The sequence below is a fragment of the Erythrolamprus reginae genome, chromosome 7 (assembly GCF_031021105.1).
Source record: "Erythrolamprus reginae isolate rEryReg1 chromosome 7, rEryReg1.hap1, whole genome shotgun sequence".
Taxonomy (NCBI): Eukaryota; Metazoa; Chordata; class Lepidosauria; order Squamata; family Dipsadidae; genus Erythrolamprus; species Erythrolamprus reginae.
Window position 1 is genome coordinate 6,697,538 of NC_091956.1, and position 25,361 is coordinate 6,722,898.

Consider the following 25,361-nt stretch of genomic DNA (forward strand, 5'->3'; position numbering starts at 1 on the left):
ACCCGCCTGCAGGCACAAAGGGATACACAAACATGTGTTTTGCTGTCAACCTAACACCCTTTGAATGGTGTGGGTGTAAGGAATGGATTTCCAGAGGGGGGGAAAAAGAAATTGCAGACTACAAGAGCCATTTGTGAGCTGCCCCAAGTCTTCGGAGAAGGGCGGCATACAAATCTAAATAATAATAATAATGATGATGATGATGTTTATGATTGAATAATCATAAGAACTTGAACGATTAAAGATAAATAAGGCAATGGGTCCAGATGGCATCCACCCCAGAGTTCTTAAAGAACTCAGATCGGTCATTGCTACCCCCCTGACTGATTTGTTTAACCAATCCCTGTTAACAGGAGATGTTCCTGAGGATTGGAGAATGGCCAGTGTTGTGCCTATCCACAAGAAGGGCAGTAGAGAAGAAGCTGGTAACTACAGGCCAGTTAGCTTGACATCAGTTGTCGTTAAAATGATGGAGACTCTACTGAAAAAGAGGATAAATCAGCACCTAAAAAACAATAACTTATTGGACCCAAATCAGCATGGCTTTACTGAAGGCAAATCATGTCCGACTAATCTCATTTATTTCTTTGACTATGTCACAAAGGTGTTGGATCAAGGTGGTGCCGTGGATATTGCCTATCTGGACTTGTAGGGTTTCCTGCTTGAGCAGGGGGTCGGACTCGATGACCTGCAAGGTCAACTCTAATAATAAATTAAAAAATCTCCAAGTGCTTCAGTGACCCTCCAAAAAAAGGATGAAAATGACCAGCTGTCTGCAAGGAATACAAATTCTTCCATTCCACACTATCCTGTCAGAGCCGAAGAAGCTTCTTGAATGAGAAAAGAAATGTCTTCAAAAGAAAAAAAACCAAGAAAGTCCAGTTGCCTGCTGAAATAAAGCACCTTAGGGATTCAACCTCAGATGTTTACCAGTTTCAAAAACATCTTTAGCACACATGCTTATTCTTTTGCAAAGAGGTCCATTTTCTGAACGGGGATACTGTGTTCCCTTTTAATGCATCTGTTTGGTACGGAATTAGCACCAACGTCAGAGAAAAAAATATATTGAGAAGCGATTCAACAAAATACCCATCGCTTGGTATACACATATTATTTGCAAGCTGAGTAATGGACCGATTCTAACCACAGCATGTTTGCAAAGTGGGTGACGGCGTATTTTGTAGCTAATGCTGTTTAGTCTGAAAAGATCACAGGTACAAGAGAACAGATCAGTGAGATTTGTACTACAGACTGAGGTAAAATTTTACCTCAGTCTGTAGTACAAATCTCACTGATCTGTTCTCTTGTACCTGTGATCTTTGTGCTACAGACTGAGGTAAAATTTTACCTCAGCCTGTAGCATAAATTTTCACCTCAGTTTGCAGTTACTGTAAACAGATTTATTATCCCATGAGAATAATACAGAAAAAGAGACTTCAATTTCCACTTCCTGGAGACACTCGTTACTGCTTATTATGTTTAACCTGGAATTATTTTCATAAAAACTGAGATATGGTGACCCTAGAAGAAGTTATCAATGGATGTATATGGAATGATCGAAAGACACTTCATACAGAGAATAAAAGACTAATATGGATAATAAGATGGGTGTTTAGTTTTTAATAACCCTGGAGTTTTAGTATCAGAGTTTATGCTTGGGTTTCTCATGCGTTGTATTTTTGTACATTTTATTCCTGTTTTGTAAGCCGCTCTGAGTCTACAGGGAAGGGCGGCATGGAAACCCAACCAAATAAATAAATAAATAAAAATAAATAAGATGGTTATTCCAAAGTCATCGTAGATCTTGCTTGAATCTACTATTAAGAATATGCTTGAAGTAAATATGCAGCTACTTCTCGACTCACAACAGTTCATTTAGTGACCGAAGCTACAACAGTGTTGAAAAAAGTGACTTACAACTTTTTACACTGACAACTATTGCAGCATCCCTATGGTCAAAAAATAGACACTTGTGACTCATATTGATGACGGTTGCAGTGTCCCAAGGTCACACGATCACCCTTTGCGACCTTCTGACAAGCAAAGTCAACAGGGAAGCAAGGTGTGGGGGATGTGGCACCCCCTCCCCAATGGCCCATTTTTGCTCCCCGGAGGCTACAGGGAGGCCTACTAGACCTAAAATGAAGCATGGAGGGGCGGCACGTTTCCCCTCCTATGGCCCGTTTTTGCTCTCAAAAACCATATCACAATACCGTCTAAAGCAGACATGGGCAAGATGCGGCCCGAGGGCCGGATGCGGCCCGCCTGCTGTCTGTGATCGGCCCACGGAGGTCGGTCCAACCAGTTGTTCCAGTTATAATATATAATTATATATATATAATATAATATATAATATATAATATAATATAGTATAATATGTACTGTAATTATAATTTATAATATAATTATTTATTTATTTTGTCCAATACACAATAATACACAATGAATGTAATAGAGGACATCTTCGAGGAAATAGAATTAGAGATAGAATAGAAGAGAGAGTATAGGATAAAATAAATCAATGAGAGAATAGAAGAAAGATATAGGGATAGAAGAGAAGATATATGGGATATAAGAGAGACAGTAGGACAGGGTTTGGAAGGCACTCTAGTGCTTTTGCGACTTCTGACAAGCAAAATCAATTAACAACTGCAGGGATTCACTTAACAAGTGTGTAAATAAAAGGTCGTAAAATGGAGCAAAATTCACTTAACAACTGTCTTAGTGAGCTACGGAAATTAGGACTACCTGTAATCTTTCACAAATCCAATGCCACGCCACTTTCCATAAAGTAGGAGATAATTTCCAGCCCATTAAGACCCTGCAGATTAAAAATATGCTAAGGTTCCAGCTTTGTTTTTGTAGTAAGCTCAGTTCCCACAGTTTACAATTAAAGGACTCTTAGCACAAGAATTATAACCAAGTAATTCAGTGAGAGAATGGTGAATATCATAGAGTATAATTTCATTAGTATTGGCTTTCTACGATGTAAAAATTTTCCCTAGGAATTACGTCCACAGAAATTCGTTTAATCAGAAGCATACATTAAAATTGTTATATATCAGAAATAAATATATGCTCTGATTTTGGTTCAGCGTAGGTAATCTTCCCTTTATTCGTCATTCTCTTTACCTGTGTTTCACTAATACAGGTGGGAAAATACATCAGTGCATTCTTTGGCTCAAGGGTATTCAAGGATTAGAATTCAGGAACAGGTGCTAGAAGCTGGACGTAATGTTTATTATCTAATTACAGAAACTTCTTGTTGCTTCATAACAGTATTATTTCATTTGGCTTCAGTTTGGGGGTTTTTTCAGCGCTATCTCCGATCTCTGCTATCTCACATCTTACTAGTAGTGATGCACAGTGATACCTCGTCTTACAAACTTAATTGGTTCTGGGATGAGGTTCTTAAGGTGAAAAGTTTGTAAGACGAAACAATGTTTCCCATAGGAATCAATGGAAAAGCGATTAATGCGTGCAAGCCCAAAATTCACCCCTTTTGCCAGCCGAAGCGCCCGTTTTTGCTTTGCTGGGATTCCCCTGAGGCTCCCCTCCATGGGAAACCCCACCTCTGGACTTCTGTGTTTTTGTGATGCTGCAGGGGAATCCCAGCATCACAAAAACGAGCGCTTCATTGGCAACGGATATCCGGAGGTGGGGTTTCCCAGCGAAGAGAGCATCAGTGAAATCGCAGCATCGCAAAAACACTGAAGTCCTCAAAACCCCACCTCCGGACCTCTGTGTTTTTGCGATGCTGCGATTTCACTGAGGCTCCCCTTGCTGGGAAACCCCACCTCCGGACTTCCATTGCCAGCGAAGCACCCGTTTTTGCGCTGCTGGGATTCCCCTGCAGCATCACAAAAACACGGAGGTCCAGAGGTGAGGTTTCCCATGGAGGGGAGTGGTGGGTTTGTAAGGTGAAAATAGTTTGTAAGAAGAGGCAAAAAAATCTTAAACCCCAGGTTTGTATCTCGAAAAGTTTGTATGACGAGGCGTTTGTAAGACAAGGTATCACTATACAAAATATTTTACATTCAAACGCTTTCCACTTCAAAACAATGATTCTGGCCCTCTCAGAACATGATGATTCTTCATTTCCAATGTCTGTGGAAGAAGAGCCACTTAAATTTGCATTTTATTGTACAGTGATCCCTCGATTATCGCGAGGGTTGCGTTCCAAGACCTCTCGCGATAATCGATTTTCCGCAGTATAGTGGTGCGGAAGTAAAAACACCATCTGCGCATGCGCGCCTTTTTTTCCATGGCCGCGCATGCGCAGATGGTGGAGGCGGGGAGCGACGAGAGTGCGGAAGCCGACAGATTGCTTTGAATGCTGGCTGCCCCCGCCCCCCCAGCACCCGCCCGCCCACCATTCGCCGCTCGCCCGCCTGGCTGCTCGCTCGCCGCTCGCCCATTCACCCGCCCGGCTGCTCGCTCGCCGCTCGCCCGTTCACCCGCCCGGCCACTCGCTCGCCTGTTCACGCCGGCCGCCCGGCCGCCGTTTGCCGCTCGCCCATTCACCCGGCCGGCCGGCCACCATTTGCCGCTCGCCCGTTCACCCGCCCGCCCGGCTGCCGTTTGCCGCTCGAGAGCAAGAGGGGGAGAGATAGAGAAAGAGAGAGAAGGAAAGAAAGAGATGAGAGAGGGAGGAAGAGAGTGTGAGAGAGGAAGAAGCAAGATAGAGAAAGAGAGAGAGAAAGAAAGATGAGAAAGGAAGGAAGACAGTGAGAGAGAGGAAGAAAGAGAGAGAGAGAAGAGTGGAAGGAAGAGAGAGAGAAATGATAGAAAAAAGGGGAGAAAAAAAGAGAAATGAGAAAATGATTGAAGCAGAGAATGACAGGAAAGAAAGAGAAAGAGACAGAGAAGTGACTCTTGGTGATGACGTATGACGTCATCGGGTGGGAAAAACCGTGGTATAGCAAAAAAACCGTGGAGTATTTTTTAATTAATATTTTTTGAAAAACCGTGGTATAGCGTTTCGCGATAATCGAGATCGCGAAAATCGAGGGATCACTGTATTGTATTTTTTATTTTTAAATAATTTTTTTAAATAATTTTTTAATTAATTTTTAAAATAATTTTAAATGATTTTTAAAAATCATCCATAAAAGAGATCCAATCAGCCGTGATGAAGACCTTGCGACAGATCCCCGAAGATGCCTTCCAGGGCACGTACCAGTCATAGCAGAGTCGCTGGAAAAAATGTGTAGAGGCCCAAGGACAGTACTTCGAAGAATTTTAAGTGTTTGTGCAAATCTGTTCAATAAATTACTTTAAAAAAAAATAATTGCATTACTTTTGGACCGTACCCAACAAAATCAAGGCGCGGTAATTTTGAGTTTCTTTCTCACACTTCCTTCTACTTTGGGACTCTCTCTTCTTCAGTTGTCCTTTAATGTTCCCTTCCTTTCTTTTCCTCTTTTCCTCTGTCTTCTATCTTTCTCCAAGCTTGGCTTGGCCTTCCCCTAGATTCCCAAACTCACCGACCCGCCCACATGAAAGAGAAGATTTTGCCCCGTCAACTTTGCACTTTTATCTGATTAATTTTCGCTCTCAAACACCCCAGCCGTGAAGAGCTTAAAGTTTCCCGATTTCGAGATGCAAATCCCCTGAAAAGAAATATTTTCCTGGTACTTAAAATAGCAATAAAATTAATTCCTCAGCAGAAAAGCGCATTACCGGCATTAGTTTTGACATGGACTGTCAAAACACTTTAAAGCTACCTGACTACTTTATGCACCAGTTTAGGCAGCAAAAAATGCTTTGGGCAAATCGAGGCTTTATATAGAATTTGTACAGAACTTGAAAATCAAGCCATGCTACTGTTCTGTCGGGCTCTCTGGTAGAATCCTCCCAAAAATTCACAGGTACAAATTTCAGACACACACATGTTTGAAAATTCAAAACAGTGTTCTTTATAATGAAAATTCACTTAAACTAAGCCCTCTTTTGGTATAGCCAAGAGCACTCGACTCCAAACAAACTGGTAATTGGTACAAGTCCCTTATCAGTCCTGAGATACTTAGCTTGCAGCTGTAAGGCCATTCACAGTCCTTCTTCTTTCACAAAGTGAAACACACTTTGCTCTGGTTTAGTTTCAAAGCAGGGAAAAATCAGCACACAAAAAGTCAAAGTCAGTAAAGCAGTCACGAAACACAACAATCAGATAATCCTCCACAATGGCCAAATCCACAGGCTGCTATTTATAGCAGCCTCACTAATGACCACAGCCCCACCCAACCACAGGTGGCCTCATTTTCTTTGATAATAATCTCTCAGTTGTTGCTGCCTATGCATCGCTCTCCGCATGCGTGGCTGTATCATTAACTCTTGTTCCGAATCCAAGGAGGAGCTAGATAATTGATCTCCTTCTGAGCTGTCTGCCACACTCTCCTCCTCCCTGTCACTCATGTCTTCTTGGTCAGAGGAGCCTTCATCAGCAGATTCAATGGGGGGGGCAAAACAGGCCTGCAGCATGTGGATATGTCCCCCACATCCATAGTCCTTGGGGCAGGAGCTGGGTGAAAGCTAACCACAACAGGTTGCGGCCGGTAAAGCTGTGATCGGGGTTCCGATAACGGAAATGGAGATGCGTAAGCATCCCCACGACCCCGACTCTTGTACCTGCGCAAGATTTGGGTTCTGTTCATGCGCAGCTAACAAAATCTCACACGAGGACGCTCTCGCGCACGAATGTTTGCCGATTTTCAGCAAAAAAATTTTTTGCTTCTGCGCATGGGCGGAAGCAAAAAAAATAACCGAAAATAGGCAAAATTTCCTGCGCGAGAGCGTCCTCGTGCGAGATTTCATTTGCTGCGCATGTGCTGAAGCTAAATCTTGTGTCGATAGGCGCGCACATGCCCACAACGGTCTGGGAGAGCGCACCGCTAGCGACCAGTAAGTGGAATTCCCGGCTGAGCGCACACATACGATTATGGCATCTGGGGGGAAAAAGTTTTGCCATCACTGCAGTAGATGGATGGTAGTAATGGGAACATAGTAGGGAAAGCGAGTAGAACGCATGGCTGCATAGTTAGAGGTATAACAAGCAGGAAGAGGGAGATTGTGATCCCGTTATATAGAGTGCTGGTGAGACCACATTTGGAATACTGTGTCCAGCTCTGGAGACCTCACCTACAAAAAGAGATGGATCAAATTGAACGGGTCCAAAGACGGGCTACAAAAATGGGGGAAGGTGTAAAGCATAAAACTTATCAGGAAAAACTTCAGGAACTCAATCTGTATAGTCTGGAGGACAGAAAGGAAAGGGGGGACATGATCGAAACATTTAAATATGTTAAACATTTTAATATGTTAAAGGTTCAGGAGGGAAATGTCTTTAATAGGAAAGTGAACACAAGAACAAGGAGGCACAATCTGAGATTAGATGGGGGAAAGATCAGAAGCAACGTGAGAAAATTGCATCTCAGACATTAATACCCTTGAAAATGTTCAAAGATACTTCACAAGAAGAGCCCTTCACTCCTCTACCTGTAATAGAATAGCCTACGAAACTAGACTTACAATCCTGGGTCTTGAAAGCTTAGAACTACGACGCCTTAAACATGATCTAAGTATTGCCCACAAGATCATATGCTGCAATGTCCTGCCTGTCAAAGACTACTTCCGCTTCAACCACAACAACACAAGAGCACGCAACAGATTCAAGCTCAATATTAACCGCTCCAAACTTGACTGTAAAAAATATAACTAGTAATCGTGTTGTCGAAGCGTGGAACTCATTATCGGACTCTGTAGTATCATCCCCTAACCCACAACATTTTACCCTTAGACTCTCCACGGTTGACCTCTCCAGATTCCTAAGAGGTCAGTAAGGGGCGTACATAAGCGCACCAGAGTGCCTTTCGTCCCCTGTCCTATAGTCTCTCCTATATCTCGTATTTCTTCTCTACTATATCCTCTATAACCTTCATTGTGTATTATTGTGTATTGGACAAAATAAATAAATAAAAATAAAATATTATTTTACTGAAAGAGTAGTAGATACTTGGAACAAACGTCCAGCAGACGTAGTTGGTAAATCCACAGGAACTGAATTTAATATAGAAGAAACTTAATGTAGGATGTAGGAATGTAGAAGAAACCCAAACGCGAATAACACCACATGAATTTATCCACGGAATGAAAGTTTCCTTTTCTTTCTAGATTCGAAAATTCCTCTTTAAAAGGTAAATCAGGCCTTAACGTGAAGGTAGTTCTTGACTTGCAACTACAGCTGAGCCCAAAATTTCCATTGCTAAGCAAAGCAACTCGATGCACCCTGTTTTATGACCTTTTTTTTTTTGCTACAGTTGCTAAATGAAACATAATGTCACTAAGTGAATCTGGCTTCCCCGCACTGACTTTGCTTGTCGGAAGCCGGCTGGGAAAGTTACAAATGGTGATCACGGGTGGATTGCGCGCAACGGCGGGTTGCACTCACCGCCGCTACCAGTGCGCTATGCACTCCAGTTCATGTGCATGCGTGAGATTTTGGCGGTATTTTTCCTTCCATGCACCGCTGCGGCATCCTTCAAGCTCTGTTGGGGGAATTGGCGCTCGACTTATGGCTGGGGGCCACCACAACATGAGGAACTGTATTAAGGGGTCGCGGCATTATAAAGGTTGAGAATCACTGGATTAATGGGATCATTAAAAGATGGTGATGAATAAACAATAAAAGTAATTAATACAGTGGTACCTCATGATACAAACCCCTCGCCATACAAACAACCCGAGATACGAACCCGGGGTTCGGAAATTTTTTGCCTCTTCTTACGAACTTTTTCCTTCTTACGAACCCGCCGCCGCCGCCGCAGCAAAACCCCGCCGCCCGGCTGTCGCTTTTTGAAACAGCCGGGGGTCTTCTCGGCGTCCTCCTGAACCCAAACGCCAAACCAGAACTTCCGGGTTCGGCGTTCGGGAGGCCACCGAGAAGCCCCCCGGCTGTTTCAAAAGACGACAGCCGGGCGGCGGGGCTTCTCGGCGGCCACCCGAACCCGAACTTTTGCCGAACTTCTGGGTTCAGCATTGGGAGAACGCTCAGAAGCACCCGGCTGTTTTAAAAGGTGACAGCCGGGTGGCGGCGGTTTTTTGTGGGTTTTTTCTCGTTGCACGCATTAATTCATTTTACATTGTTTCCTACGAACGTACGAACTTTTCGCCTTACGAACCTCCCCCGGGAACCAATTAGGTTCGTAAGACGAGGTATTACTGTATTGTTTATTATTTCTTTATTTAATTCGACTTCTCTGCCTCCCAATCCCCAAGGACACCAAGGAAACAATGACCAATTAGGGCTGCAAAGAAGGAGGTTTGCCTGAGATGCTTGTAAGAGACAAACAGATGCCCATTAAGAAGCTGCCTGGCAGTTGAAATACAAGTTTTACCAGTCAGATATCATGTTTCTCCTACGCTTGAGGAGTGAAAGAAGCAGCAGGCTAATTTGGACCAACTGTTGGTGAATCAGACGTTTATTTTTGTGAAACAGTTCGGAGGAACTGAAGTGGAGAGCATATGTGTTCTATCTTAAGTCAAGGAAGGCGCCAAAACGAAAACTTGGAAGATTCTTAACCGCGCTTCCCTTTTGATGTGATCTCTCCTCTTTGCCACATTGATCCCATACTAGTACCTAGTATTAAATCGGTAGTTAATTTTATTAATGGGAAACCAATGGGAAAGGGGAAGGTTTGGTAGGGAAGGTTTGCCTATTTGCCGATGACTCTAAAGTGTGCAATAGGGTTGATATTCCCGGAGGCGTCTGTAATATGGCAAATGATTTAGCTTTACTAGATAAATGGTCAAAGCAATGGAAACTGCAGTTTAAGGTTTCCAAATGTAAAATAATGCACTTGGGGAAACAAAAAGATATTGACAAAATTGAACGGGTATGTGTGATGTTGTGTATGACTTCAATGTGGAGAAAAATAGATAGATAGATAGATAATAGATAGATAGATAGATAGATAGATAGAGAGAGAGAGAGAGAGAGAGAGAGAGAGAGGTATAGATAGAGAGAGATAGATAGATAGATAGATAGATAGATAGATAGATAGATAGATAGATAGATAGAGATATAAAGAAAGGACAAATAGTCTTACAAACGCCTCGTCATACAAACTTTTCAAGATACAAACCCGGGGTTTAAGATTTTTTTGCCTCTTCTTACAAACTATTTTCACCTTACAAACCCACCACCACTGCTGGGATGCCCCGCCTCCGGACTTCTGTTGCCAGCGAAGCACCCGTTTTTGTGCTGCTGGGATTCCCTGAGGATCCCCTCCATGGGAAACCCCACCTCTGGACTTCCGTGTTTTTGTGATACTGCAGGGGAATCCCAGTAGTGCAAAAACGGGCGCTTCGCTGGCAACGGAAGTCCAGAGGTGGAGTTTCCCAGCAAGGGGAGCCTCAGTGAAATCACAGCATTGCAAAAACACAGAGGTCCGGAGGTGGGATTTTGAGGACTTCGGTGTTTTTGCGATGCTGCGATTTCACTGATGCTCCCTTTGCTGGGAAACCCCACCTCTGGACTTCCGTTGCCAGCGAAGCGCTCGTTTTTGCGATGCTGGGATTCCCCTGAAGCATCGCAAAAACACAGAAGTCCGGAGGTGGGGTTTCCCATGGAGGGGCGCCTCAAGGGGATTCCCAGCAGCGCAAAAAACGGGTGCTTCGGCTGGCAAAAGGGGTGAATTTTGGGCTTGCACGCATTAATCGATTTTCCATTGATTCCTATGGGAAACATTGTTTCGTCTTACAAACTTTTCACCTTAAGAATCTCGTCCTGGAACCAATTAAGTTTGTAAGACAAGGTATCACTGTATGCAGTTACACACACACACACACACACACACACACACACACACACACAAGAAGGGCAAGTGAGGAGGGAGGATAGTCAATTCTCACCCAGGCTTTGATGAAGATTCCCCCCAAAAAAGGGGCGAGGACATCCACAGAAACACATATTATACCATATGGGGGGAATTTTACAATTGGATTGAAGGAAACAAGGAAACAGGATAATTGTTAACACACACAAAAAAGGGGGAAACCCAAGAAACAGAAATGTAAATATGTTTTGAGTTTGATGTCTTGGTCGGATTATGTTTTGTTTTTTTAAACTAATAAAAATCATTTAAAACAAAAGAATCACAGAAGCACTCTCTCTCTCTCTCTCCCTCCCTCTTTCTCTCTCTCTCTCTCACACAAATTACACAGAGGAGGAAGCAGGTAGGGAATTTTCCCTTGAACGGTTTGGTGGGGCGTCGAGAAGCAGGGTGCGCTAACGAGAAAGAGGCACCAACGGACCGGTGGAGCCCGGCTCTCCAACCCTTTGACACCAGAGACCACCCTACCCAGATATCCACCCCGCGCTGGGGATAATGGGAGCCCAGATCCCACCCAGGCGGGGAAGAAGAGTTGGGAGAAGCTGTTACTCACGAGCGCTGCCGGTCCGCGGCTGGGCGGGCTCCGGCCCGATGTAGCTGAGCAGGACGGGCAACGGGACTCCGCGGGGGCCCGGCGGCGCGGCGCGCCATGCGCTCTGGGGTTGCGCTCCGGGCGCGGCGCTGGCGGCGCCTCCACCCCGGCCGGGGTAAAGCAGGAAAAAAGGGGGCGAGTCCGGCGGCGCCTCCTCCTCTTCCTCCTCCTCCTCCCCGTTTGCTTCCCCGCCGGCCTCCCGGCGTTGGGCGCTGCGGCCGGCGGAGCTCTCCATGCCGGCCAAAGCGTGGGGTCCCCCTCGGCCTCTCCAAAGCGCGCGCGTCAGGTCTCCACGCGCGCGCGCGGCCAACTTCGCCCCGTCGCCGCCGCCTCTCTGAGGATCAACCCAGCTCGGGCCCAGCCGGCCTGAGGTGTGAGGAAAGCCTCGCCTTGACCCGGCCCTTCGCCCAGCTCCGCCCAGCCGGCCTCGACTTCGGCCGGCCTCCTCGGCGCGCGCGCCCCGGCTCCTCCCCGGAGCGCACGGCGCGGCTCTCGGGGCAGAGCGAGGCCGAGGAGGCGGGATCGCCTGACAGGATCTGAGGAGATCCCTATGAGGGAATAGCCTCGTTTGCTGGGCAGGCCGCGGGTCTTTTTAAAAAAAAAAATTATTTATTTATTCATTTATTTTATGTATTTATTTTGTCCAATACATAATACATATTGAAGAGAAAGATATGTAATGATATAAGTAAAGAAAAGAATAGAAGATAAGATATAAAAGTATAGGTGAACATATTTGAAAGGAAGAAAAGATAAAGGAGATAAGGAGAGACAATTGGACAGGGGACGGAAGGCACACTGGTGCACTTATGCACGCCCCTTACTGACCTCTAAGGAACCTGGAGAGGTCAATCGTGGATGGTCTAAGGGAAAAATATTTGGGGTTAGGGGTTGACACTACTGAGTCAGGTAATGAGTTCCAGGCTTCGACAATTTGGTTGCTGAAGTCGTATTTTTTACAGTCAACTTTGGAGCGGTTAACATTAAGTTTCAATCTGTGGCGTGCTCTTGTGTTGTTGTGATTGAAGCTGAAGTAGTCATTGACAGGTAGAACGTTGCAGCATATGATCTTGTGGGCAATACTTAGATTTTATTATTTATTATTTTGATTATAATACCAACAAACAACATAAAACATTTATACATACCTATATATATACATATTAGTTTACTTAACGATTAATACTTTACAATTCTGTTTTTGTTACTCCATTTTTCCCCTTTAATATAAATTCATTTTATTTTTTTCCCTATCCAATTTCCTATCCAATTATACAGTTTCCCCCACACTCTATACTTCCCCCGCCACTCGATTAGTTTTCATATTTTTCTGTCAGGTGCCAGTGGTGTATGTGTGGTGTTTTTTTTCCCCTTTCACATTTTTTTTTCTAATTTCTTGGGAACTGCCTTTCTCTTTGCTGTACAGGTAGTCCTCAGTTTGCAACAACGGTTCGTTTAGTGACCGTCCCAAGTTTACAAGGGAGCTGAGGAAAACAAAAGTGACCGATGTCCCCTTTTCATACTTTGGACCATTTGCAGCATCTAAAACTAGTTTTTACTAAATTTCTCTTTTAAAAAAAGTACATATATCCAAAACAAAAGGACATTATATTTTGTATAATATAATACAAAAATACAAAATAACAACAACAAACAAAATCAGAATAATAGGTAAACTTATACTTTAAGAGGAGGAAAAATAAACCATTCTCTATTACAATTATCAATATATAATAAAATTTATATATGCAGCATCTTAACTCAATCTGTATAGTCTGGAGCAGTGTTTCCCAACCTTGGCAATTACAATTATCAATATATAATAAAATTTATATATGCAGCATCTTAATGAACTCAATCTATATAGTCTGGAGCAGTGTTTCCCAACCTTGGCAACAATGGTTTGTTTAGTGACCGTCCCAAGTTTACAAGGGAGCTGAGGGGTGGGGGAAGTGACCGATGTCCCCTTTTCATATTTCGGACCATTTGCAGCATCTTTTTTTAAAAATAGTTTTTACTAAATTTCTCTTTTAAAAAAAATACATATATCCAAAACAAAAGGACAATATATTATAATACAAAATAATAATAACAAACAAAATCAGAATAATAGGTAAACTTATACTTTAAGAGGAGGAAAAATAAACCATTCTCTTACAATTATCAATATCTATATAATAAAATTTATATATGCAGCATCAATCTGTATAGTCTGGAGGACAGAAGGCAAAGGAGGGACATGATCGAAACATTGAACTATGTGAAAGGGTTTAATAAGGTTCTGGAGGGAAGTGTTTTTAATAGGAAAATGAACACAAGAACAAGGGGGCACAATCTGAGGTTAGTTGGGGGAAAGATTATAAGAAACGTAAGAAAATATGATTTTACTGAAAGAGTAGTTTTTCTATATTAGTAGTTTTATTGTTCTTCACCTGGTCTCTTTAAGATGGACAGCCGCAGCCCTGTGGCAAGAGAGGCAGCAAATAAATTAACAATATAAACAGTGACAATAATATAAACATGACAAATAGTGAACACAAATAGGAAAATTAATTAGATGATTTATGCAGCCATTCTCAACAGGAGTAACATACTGCAATCTTTCCAAATAACTTTGTGCAGGTATTTGGTACCATTTACTTAGCTTTTAGCAACTCTGAAATACTTAATTTTGAGCAAACAATATTATCCCATTGATTTAAATAATATTCAACTCAATGCATATTAAATTTGTAAACATTCATATCGTAGTAATCAGCTAATGGATGGTGGAGCATAGATTGTGTTCAGGTTACAATTATAATCCCACAAAAATCATTACAAGACATAATGAGATTTGCATTCTATTGCACTTGAATTCACTTTTCATTTATTATTTGAAGTCCTATGCCACTTCCCCCCAAAAAACTTGTTTCTGGAATCTTGGACAAAATTAAAAGTTTTGCCCCAATACCAGATAAATCAATGTCCTTAAGCAGTGGTCCCCAAACTACGGCCCGTGGGCCGGATGCGGCCCGCTGAGGTCTTTTAACCGGCCTGCCGCAGCACACAAGATTTTACCGATCGATATAATAAGAGGGAGAAATAGAGAGGGAAAGAGAAATGAAGAGGAAGGGAGAGAAAGGGAGAAATAGAGAGAGGGGGAGAGAGAGAAAGTGTGAGAGATACAAAGAGGGAGATTTAGAATGAGAGTGAGTGAGAGAAAGAGAGAAGAGAAAGAGAAAGAAAAAGGGAGAGATTAGATTAGATTAGATTTATTGGATTTATATGCCGCCCCTCTCCACAAACTCGGGGCAGCTCACAACAATAATAAAAACAGTACAGAGATAAAGAGGGAGAGAGAAAGGAAGAGGGAGAGATGGAAAGAGAGAGAGAGGGAGAGAAAGAGAAAAATGAGAAAATGATGGAGGGAAAGAACGAGGGAGAGGAAAATGAAACATGAGAGAAAAGGAAGAGGGAAGAGAGAAGTGGAGAGGAAGGAGGGAGGGAGGGAAGGAAGGAAGGAGAAATGGAGTTTGTTGATTTAAGTTTAAATTTACTTGTTAATAAAGAAGTATAAATTACTTTATTACTTAATTATTAATTACTTAATTACTTATTGCTTCTTCTTTATTTTAAATATTGTATTTGTTCCCATTTTGTTTTTTACTTTAAATAAGGTATGTGCAGTGTGCATAGGGATTTGTTCATAGGGTTTTTTTATAGTCCGGCCCTCCAGCAGTCTGAGGGACAGTGAACTGGCCCCCTGGGTAAAAAGCTTGGAGACCCCTGTCCTTAAGCTTGTGAAATTATCTTTCCCCATTACATATTACTTGGCTCATTTTTTAAAAAAATCATCTGGATCTTTCCCACAAATAACTCATTATAATTTTTTCCCCAACCTCTGTCCAATGTTAGTTATCTAACAATTGGTAAGTGGTGATTTTCCCAGTATGTAGTAGGACACATTGCAATGTCCGATATGCTCTTAATTCCACGAATAGCACCAAGAAGAAAAAAATAGTTTCAAAAACTGGAAGAGATGATAGATGGTGGGTTCAAGTTTGCAGGACGGTTTTAAACAAAACCAGGACAACTATTAGCAATGCTGTAGAGTTGGATTAGAAGATTGCCAAATTCCTTTCAAAATGTGAGGAAATAATGCACAATTTTGCAGGATTTAACTTTGAATTGGTAAGAATTTCTGGGACCTATGCTTTTTTAAATTTTCTGATAAATTACGGGGATAATTTTGAGCAGTTTAACAAGAATCCACAAAAACTAACAGCAAATTCTGTTTTGCAAATTCTTCAGCAACATTTAGTATCGCAAATAGAACTGACAGATACCCTTTTAACTAAGAACATAATCTAAAAATAACCCAACCAAAGGAGTCTTCCACAATTTTTCACTATTATGCTGGTTTATTTAATAAAGATTTGATTTGAGACTGTTTAGATTCCGGCTGTAAGGTTTGGGGAATTAGCTTAAACCAAGGGTCTCCAACCTTGGCAACTTTAAGACTTGTGGACTTCAATTGCCAAAATTCCTCAGCCAACTGAGGAATTCTGGGAGTTGAAGTCCACAAGTCTTAAAGTTGCCAAGGTTGGAGACCCTTGCATCTGAAAATGATTTGAAGATTAATGTGATGTAATAATACAGTTGTCTCAGTAGGTGGCAGTATCAGACTTTCTAGGACAAAATCTTAGCAGAAGATAACTTGACTAGTACTGTACTTGGATTAGGAAACTACCAGCCAATATTCAAAATCCAAGATCAGACTGAAAAATAATTATGAAGTCCCACAGAAGAAATCATCAGCAAAATGGATTTGTACTGTGGCCAAAAATAATACACGGGTATCAGGCGGAAGTTGCAACTTACCGCCATTACTGGTGCTGATGCGCGGGTGGTTCCGGGTGATTGGCGGGCAGGCATGCACGCAAGATTTCAGTGATTTATTTTGCTTTCTGCACATGCGCGGAAGCAAGGTATTGGCAAAATCTCACGCATATGTGTCCTCTCAAGATTTTGCTTCCTGGGTGACACCCGCCAGTCACCCAGAGCTGTGTGCGCAGCCCCATTTCCGCTACCATTGTAGCGTGCGCTCCCCCTCCCGTTCCGGTAGGAACCCAATACTGATGGACGTGTATCAGAAGTAACCAACAAGTGGAGCTTGACTCCATGAAGACTTTTATGGAAAGTTGCAACTTAGATTTGACAAGGCCAGTATGGGTAGTCCTCGACATACGACCACAATTGAGCCCCAAACTCCTGTGGTTAAGTGAGACATTTGTTAAGCGAGTTTTCCCCATTTTACGACCTTACTTGACTCAGTTAATAATAATAATTTATTAGATTTGTATGCCTCCCCTCTCCGAGGACTCAGAGTTGTGAAGTGTTGATAAGTTAGCAACTTGGTTAAGCGAACCTGGCTTCTCCAACTGAGTTTTGCAAGTCAGGTCACAAAAGGGGATCACGTGGCCTTAAGACACAGCAAAGGTCATAAATATGAACCATTGGACGAGCATCTGAATTTGATCATGGGGCTGGCTACCAAGTTTGTAACTGTGAAAAAAGGCCGTCAGTGTTTTTTCCCAGCACCGTTGTAACTTGGAACGGTTACTAAACAAACTTTTGTTAAGTCGAGAACTACCTGTAGTTGAATTCTGTGGTACACCAAGTAGACAACACTCTGTGTATCTCCCAGATATATTGTCATCTACCTCCCCTCTTCTTCACTGCTATGTCCTGCCACATTCTAGTCCAGAAATAATATAAATGGTCAAGGGAAGGAACCAAATGAACCATGATTGAAGAGGTGCCTCTGCTAGTGGTTATTTAAGCTCTATGGATACTCCTCAATTTACGACTTATTAATGAGCCCCAAATCTCTGGTCAGCAAGAGTTGTTAAGTGATTTTTGACCTTTATTGCCACAACTGTCAGGGATGTAACATGGTTAAGTGAACCTGGCAACCCCTCTGACTTTGCTAGCCTGTCCAAAGTCCAAAGATTTTGGACTTTGCTATCCAAAAAGTGATCATGACCTGGGACACTACAATGTGTTATAAATATGACGCAGTTGCTAAGTGTCTGGATTTTGATCATGTGACCATGGGGATACGGCAATGGCGATAGGTTATCATATAACTGTTGCAGGGGGTGGGTTCTAAACTTACTTTGCCACTAGTTCGCTTCCTCCCACCCCGCCACCCACGTGGGTGCACATGCATGCGCAGTGCCAAACCCAAGCTTGTGTGCATACTCTGGAGCCATAAACAGCTTCTGCGTGTGCGAAGCAAAAAACAAGATGGCGGCATCTATGGCGCCATTAAAGCCGGTTCAGGGGCGTGGCCAACCAGCGATTGCTCCTAGTTCAGTGAGCAACGAACTGGTCCAAACTGGGAGCAACCCCCCTCTGAATAGTTGCAGCATCCCCATAATCACATCATCAAAATTCAGACCCTTGGCAACATTTTCCAGTGCTGTTGTTACCTTCAAATTGTCAGTGAACAAATGGTAACCTGAAAACTATCTGTATATATTAAGTCAACAGCTTGTAATGGATACAACCCTGGAAATGAGAACTATTAATTAAAGATAATACACGTTATAATTCTCAAAAAAGATTTATTAAGTCCAGGTCCACTATCTGCAGATAAAAAGAGAGAGGTGCAAAAAAGGAAGACCATGGATCACTTGAGCTTAATACTTTTCTTAACTCCAGCACGGATACCAGACAATTCGCCTGCGTATTTTTGTGTTTCTCTTCGGAATTCGCGAACTTGCCCCCTTCTACGGATCTTGGCTTTTCTGAATTTCTCGCGATGTTTGACTCTTGGGTTGCGATCAATCTTCTTTCTTCTAGGCGTAAGGCCTTTATTTTTCAACATCTGGTACGTTGCTCCTCTCTTTTGGTCCAATTCTTCCTCCTCAATGACGGGACAACTTGTGCCTTCTTTCTCTTCTTGTTTCCTCTTCTTCTTAAGCATGATCTTCTCTTCCATTTCCTTGTAAAAATCCAATGCAGCTTGTTCATCAAAATCAGAATCGTCTGCGAGTTCATCCTCAGCCTCAAGGCTAGCAGAGTTTGGATGTTTCGTTTTCCTTTTAGTAACCGTTTTTCTAACAGACAGCAGGGGCTTCTTCCTACTTTCCACCCCATCGGTCTCACTGCTATGGAATTCCTTGAGAAGGAGACGAACTTCTGGCAACAGTTTTTGGTCCACCACCGCTAAGTCATTGATCAAGTTCCTGTAAGTGACAAGCCTTTCGATAACGGGATGGCCATGGATTGGGATCCTTTTCGCTTTCAGCACCAAGTAAAAACTGATGTTGCAGCAGTAGTTCAGATAAAGGTGGTACTTGGTTTGCAAATACTGGCTCCCTTTTCCCTCTGGGATGACTCCGTCCCGAATCATTTGCACGAGGGGCTCCAGCTCATCTCTGAGCTCCAGGACTTTGGCTTCAAAATCCTGAATCAGCTCCAGCAGTTCGGGAGATTCCTTCCTCAGCAATTTCAGCTGTTCTTTTTTAGAGAGGGACGCCAAGTCCTTGGCAATTTTCTGCCCGGATTCTTTCCCGCCGGTCAGCTCAGCTGCCCTGGTGTAAGCCTGAAGGAGATCCAAGCCGTAGTCTTCCTCGCCCAGGTTCTCCGCCATCCTCTTCTGAATGGCCTGAGCTTCGGCCTCTTCTTCCAGCTCCTCCGCCTCCACTTCTTCCTTGCTCTTCTTGGGGGCTTTGGGACGGCGAGCCGCCCCCTCGTAGTCCGTGCCATAGTAGAGCTTCTTCCTCTGGCCCCAAGCCAGCTCATTGGGGAGGCCTGAGCCCCACCTGCCTTCGCCCCGCTGCTCTTCCAGGTCGCTGTCCATGTCCAGAGGCTCATCGTCCTCCTCATCCTCCTCCTCACCCCCAGGCCCCGCGTCGCCATCTTCCTCAGACTCGCTGTTCTCGGACAGGTGCAGGCCCAGCACTTCTTCTACATCTTCCTCCTCCTCCTCTTCCTCCTCGCTGCCCAAAGCCGCCAGCACCGCCTCCTCCAGCCGCCGCTCGTGGAAGTCGTCCGCCTCCTCCGTCACGAGCGGCTCTTCCCCCGGCTCCGGCTCCTCCAGCTTCTCTTCGCGCTGGGCCGAGGCCCGCAAAGCCGGCGGGATTCTCCGGCGGGCCTTCCCCATGACGGTCGCCGAAGGCTTCAAATAACCTGGCGGGACACGAGACGGACACAGGCACGCCACTCGAGAGACGACTTCCGGGTCGAAGTTGAGGTTGACTGGGAGCCCGCTTCCGGTTTCCGGGAAAGAAAAAAAAGGGGGGGGCTGACGTCTTCTTGTACTTGTCGTGCCTCTGTTCCTTACGCAAGCTTGGTTTTTCCTTCCGAGGGCTTCGCTTCCGGCAGCTGAGTTTCCGGTTCTGGAGAGCTTGGGGCGCTCTGTTGGGAAAAAGGACTATAGAGCAGGGGTCTCCGACTTCGACGACTTGAAGACTTGTGGACTTCAATGCCCAGAGTTCCTCAGCCAGCAAAGCTCCTCAGGCAGGAAGGCAAAGCTGTCTGAGGAACTCTGGGAGTTGAAGTCCACAAGTCTTCAAGTCGCCAAGGTTGTACCCCTGGTGTAGAGAGTGGAGCTTGTTTCTGTCTTCTACCATCCTCTGGAGTCCATTTAAGCTCACACCGACTGCTTCAATGACTCCATCTAGCCACCTCATTCTCTGTCGTCCCATTCTTCCTTTGCCCTCAATCGTTCCTAGCGTTAGGCTCTTCTCCAGTGATTTAATTATCTATTTATCATTACCTACCATGTATTTTACTATGTGTATATAGATATATACCCACTAAAACCCTCATTGTGTATTGGACAAAATAAATAAATAAAATAAATAAATAAATAAATTTACCTTTTAGCTGTCTACCTACCATCCACCTATGTACCTACCTACCTATCATCTGTTTATCATTACCTACCATCTACCTATCATCTTGTCAAGCATCCTATCATTTATGTTCTATCATCTAACTACCTGCCTACCATCTGTAATCTATCTGTCAATCATCTACCTATCTACCATATCTATCGATATCTATCATCCATCTACCTACCTACCATCTCTTATCTGTCAATCACCTACCTACCTACCATATCTACCTACCTACCTACCTACCATATTTTACATATCTATTTGCCAGTCTATCTGCCTGTCTCTATATATATATGTGTGTGTGTGTGTGTGTGTGTGTGTGTGTGTGTGTGTGTGTCACATGTTTAAGCTGAATTTGAAAATTAAGGGAGACTAGGATAGATCTATTTTGGCCTTATTTTGGCATCATCAGCTAGCCATGCCTACCTATGTACCTACCATATCAATCTACCTACTTATCTACTATATCTATCTATCTATCTATCTATCTATCTATCTATCTATCTATCTATCTATCTATCTATCTATCTAACATCTACCTATCAATCTTTATCATCCATCCATCTATTTACCACCTATTAGTATACAGTAGTCCCTCGCTATACCGCGCTTCACCTACTGCGGCTTCACTTCATCGCGGGTTTTCAAGAAATATTAATGAGAAAAATCATTCGTGGATCTTCGCTGGTTCGCGGGTTTCTGAGGAAGTCGATCGGCAGATTTAAACAGCCCACGGAACTCGATCAGCAGGTTTTTCAAAAAATATATATCTAAAATTGTAAATACTGTATTTAAATACTGTATCTAAAATAAATACTGTGTGGGCAGGGTTTATAAACACTTAAAACAATGAAAACTTACCAAACAATTACAATATAAATACTTAAATAAGTACTATCAGTCGATAAATTCCCCATCGCGGATTTCACCTATCGCGGCCGGGTCTGGAACGTAACACCAGCGATAGGTGAGGTCTTACTGTATACCATCTACCAGCGGTGTGGTCTCCTGTTTCATCCCATGTCAGCACGCAAACTGGTAGCACTTGTTTCATTTTCAACAACTTATTTCATTTGTTTTACTTACATATATCTATCTAGTTATATACACAAGAAGTACGTAGAAAGGAAGGATGCAAGATTCTACATAATTTCTTCATTTATGCATCTGTCTTATAATACATTTTGGTATTTCTTTTGTTTTAATCAGTTATACCATTTATCCCATGCTTCGTAGAAGTCTGGTTCATCTTTATCATGCATTTCCATTGACAAATTACTCATTTTTGCACATTTTTTTAAAAAATTGTCAACCATCAACGTAGTCAGGATGTAATCAGTTTTCCAACTTCGTGCGTATACAATGGTTTTCTTATTAAACAGCATTCGGGCTTTATCCTAATTATTAAACCTGTCTTATTTTACTCTTAAAGGCTCCTCAATTATAGCAGCTGCACCTGTTTTGTGGTTTTCTTAAAAATAAACTGCCACCTGGATTGTTTGCATACAATGGTTCCAGGGTTGGGCCTAATATATCACTTTGTGGGTATCAGATGCATTCTTTTTCCACCACAACAACTCTTGGAGTAATCTCATTGTTCTTCTCTCTTCCTCCCGCCCCCGCTCTCATTTCTGCACTTTGTTGATTGAAAAGAGGCACTGTGTAAAATAATTCCCACGTGGCAGTTTTATCATGGTTGTATGGAGGCAGAAATGAGGGAGGGAGAGGTTACGTGGCGGTAGCATTATTTTTGACACTGAAATATCTGATTATAAAAGTAAAATAAAGTAGCTTTAATTGAAGTAGACACAGTTAGAGCACTACATACACGCTATATGGTCACCACACTATAAAAAAGATGTGTTCGGCGCAAAGAACCCCAATTACTGTATACCTACCAACTGATGGGGACCAAGCTTTCTGACACAACCCAAGAAAGGGATCTTGGGATTTTGGTGGACAGCTCAATGAAGATGTCAACCCAGTGCGCAGAAGCACTAAAAAAAGCAAACTCCATGCTTGGCATGATTAAGAAGGGAATTGAAAATAAGTCAGTAAATGTTGTATTGCCTCTGTACAAATAGATGGTGAGACCACTCTTGGAGTACTGTGTACAGTTCTGGTCACCTCACCTCGAGAAGGATATGATGGAACTGGAAAAGGTGCAAAAAAGGGCAAAAAGTATGATCAAGGAAATGGAGCACCTCCCTTATGAAACCAGGTTGCAACGCCTTGGTCTCTTCAGCCTTGAACGGCGGCGTTTAAGGGGTGACTTGATCGAAGTGTATAAAATCATGCATGGGATAGACAAGGTGGATACAGAAAAATTCTTTTCTCTATCACACAGTACTAGGACAAGGGGGCACTCCCTAAAGCTCATAGGTAAGAAAGCGAGGACAAATTAAGGGAAATATTTTTTCACCCAGAGGGTCGTTGGTTTATGGAATTCACTTCCAGAAGAGGTTGTGACAGCTGTCAGCCTGGATAGCTTCAAGGCAGGATTAGACAGATTCTTGGATGCCAAGTGTATCGGTGGTTATTGAAACGGATGTCCATGTGCCGCCTCTATGTTGGTTGAGGCAGGCAAGGTTCCCTTGGGTACCATTTGTTGGGGGTCAAGGGAAAGGGAGGGTTTTGCCTTCTCTTTCTGCTCAAGATCCCCATGGACAATTGGTGGGCCACTGTGTGACACAGAATGCTGGACTTGATGGGCTTTGGCCCGATTCAGCATGGCTCTTCTTAGGTTCTTATGTTCTTGAGACTTTAGAAATAATGAAGAGAACAGCAACCAGGAGGATTAGGGGACTGGAGGCTAAAACATACGATGCAGGAACTGGTCATGACTAGTCTAGAGAAGAGAAGGACCAGGGGGGACATGATAGCAGTCTTCTAGTATTTGAGGGGCTGCCACAAAGAGGAGGGGGTCAGGCTGTTTCCCAAAGCACCTGAAGGCCAGACAAGGAACAATGGATAGAAACTGAACAAGGAGAGATTCAACCTAGAAACAAGGAGGAACTTTCCAACAGAACAATCAATCAAAGTTTTCCCATAGGAATCAATGTAAAAGCAAATAATGCGTGCAAACCCATTAGGAAAGAAATAAAAGCTCGGAATTTGGGTGGGAGGAGGAAGAGGAAGAAGAGGAGGAGGACAGTCACTGCCCAGAGTGAAGGGAGTGTTTCTTTTCTCTGGGTGCTGGCAGAGGTTTATTCTCTCTCCAAGCATCCAGAGAAAGGGAAACACTCTGTTTGCTCTGGGCTGCCAAAGCCTCCTTAAGCGCCACCAAAAGGCTCTTCTGGCAGCCCAGAAAAGCCCAAGATGGCCGGGATTAAAGGGGGAATGGCAGGAAACTGGCTGGGCCTTCGTGCCGCTCTCAAATTTCCTGGGGTTCTTAAGTAGAAAATGGTTCTTAAGAAGAGGCAAAAAAATCTTGAACACCCGGTTCTTATCTGGAAAAGTTCTTAAGTAGAGGCGTTCTTAGGTAGAGGTACCACTGTATTTTGGAACTAGTTGTGGGCAGTGTTCCCTCTAATTTTGTGGGGGGAGCGGAAAAGTATAGTGTCTGAGCGGCATTCCCTTCGGGACTGGGCGGCACAGAAATAAATAATAAACAAACAAACAAACAAATTAAAAACCCACCCTGTCTTGCCTCAGAGAATTTCAAAATAAAATACTGTACTGTGTGTCTATAACAGTGAGCTCATAATAGGGCAACTCTATCAATATCAAAATGCCACTGAAATAGTTGAGCTAGTTTCAAACTAGATTTTGATTTTCTTTCTCTCTTCCTTACTCCCATTCTTTTTCTTTCTTTTTTCCTTCCTCTCTTTTTTCTATCTGCTTCTCTCTCTTCCTCTCTCTCTCCTTCCCTCTCACTCTTTCCCTCTCGGCTTCTGGGCAGGTTTGGAAAACTCTGAGTTGATGATGATTTTTAAGTGAGCGATTGCTCACTGCTCAACTTAGAGAGAACACTGGTTGTGGGTACTAGTGGGTAGCTGGGATTTTCTGAAGAAGAGACTTACACATCCCACCTGATGCTAATAATATATTACTGCAAAGTCTTGGTTTGAAAATTCAATTGGGGGGCGTCCTCGGCACAATAGCCCATCTTTTCGGTTGCCGAACCAACAAAGGAACTGAAACTTTTATTCTTTAGAAATCAAGCTGTGGTCAGAAGGTGGATGTTTTTTAACGAGTGTTTGAAGGCAGTTAAGGGCAGAACCCCACAGCTGAAGGACTGAAAAAGGCGGCTTGAAATCGAGGTAAAAATTACTGCCTTGGACAGCCTGCACCGATTGATTCTAATAAAAATAAAACCACTGCCTCCTCACCACATCATGCATGTGCATTTGCTAGTCAATGCAAGAATATCTGTGTCATTGCTGCCTTTGTTTGTGGTCACAGTTCCCATGTAGCTGCCTTCTTTTTCTCCCCACCATTTTTATTTATTTATTCAATTTTTATGTTGATTTTTATGATTTTTATGTCTCTTCTGCTACAGAGAGAGAGAGAGAGAGAGAGAGAGAGAGAGAGAGAGAGAGAGAGAGAGATTGGGTATGTATACTTTATACAGGGTGTCCAGCAAACCTGGAAAACAGGGAAATCACAGAACTATTTATTTTTATTTATTTAGAAACATAGAAACATAGAAGTCTGACGGCAGAAAAAGACCTCATGGTCCATCTAGTCTGCCCTTATACTATTTCCTGTATTTTATCTTAGGATGGATATATGTTTATCCCAGGCATGTTTAAATTCAGTTACTGTGGATTTACCATCCACATCTGCTGGAAGTTTGTTCCAAGGATCTACTACTCTTTCAGTCAAATCATATTTTCTCATGTTGCTTTTGATCTTTCCCCCAACTAACTTCAGATTGTGCCCCCTTGTTCTTGTGTTCACTTTCCTATTAAAAACACTTCCCCCCTGGACCTTATTTAACCCTTTAACATATTTAAATGTTTTGATCATGTCCCCCCTTTTCCT

General features: G+C 43.1%; 2 protein-coding genes across 8 annotated transcripts in view; both read right to left on the reverse strand.

Moving 5' to 3' along the window:
* RUFY3 (RUN and FYVE domain containing 3) overlaps positions 1-11,943 on the reverse strand; it is a 73,910-nt gene extending 61,967 nt beyond the window's left edge. For 6 of the 7 annotated variants that reach the window (XR_011559569.1, XM_070756894.1, XM_070756891.1 and 3 more), the window contains exon 1: positions 11,443-11,943. Coding sequence is in view for 6 of the 7 variants with exons in the window: in XM_070756894.1 (XP_070612995.1) it covers positions 11,443-11,716 (274 nt within the window). In the remaining variant the exon portion in view is untranslated. The remainder of the gene's footprint in view (positions 1-11,442) is intronic. The other variant, XM_070756897.1, reaches the window with a different exon arrangement.
* Positions 11,944-18,072: 6,129 nt separating this feature from the next.
* Positions 18,073-19,796, reverse strand: UTP3 (UTP3 small subunit processome component). Its single transcript, XM_070756900.1, has one exon. The coding sequence runs from the start codon at positions 19,634-19,636 to the stop codon at positions 18,158-18,160; it is 1,479 nt and encodes a 492-aa protein (XP_070613001.1). The 5' UTR covers positions 19,637-19,796; the 3' UTR covers positions 18,073-18,157.
* Positions 19,797-25,361: the final 5,565 nt, after the last annotated feature.

Excerpts from the sequence above, each read along its gene's own strand:
- UTP3 (XM_070756900.1), bottom strand. The coding sequence starts at position 19,636 with ATGGGGAAGGCCCGCCGGAGAATCCCGCCGGCTTTGCGGGCCTCGGCC.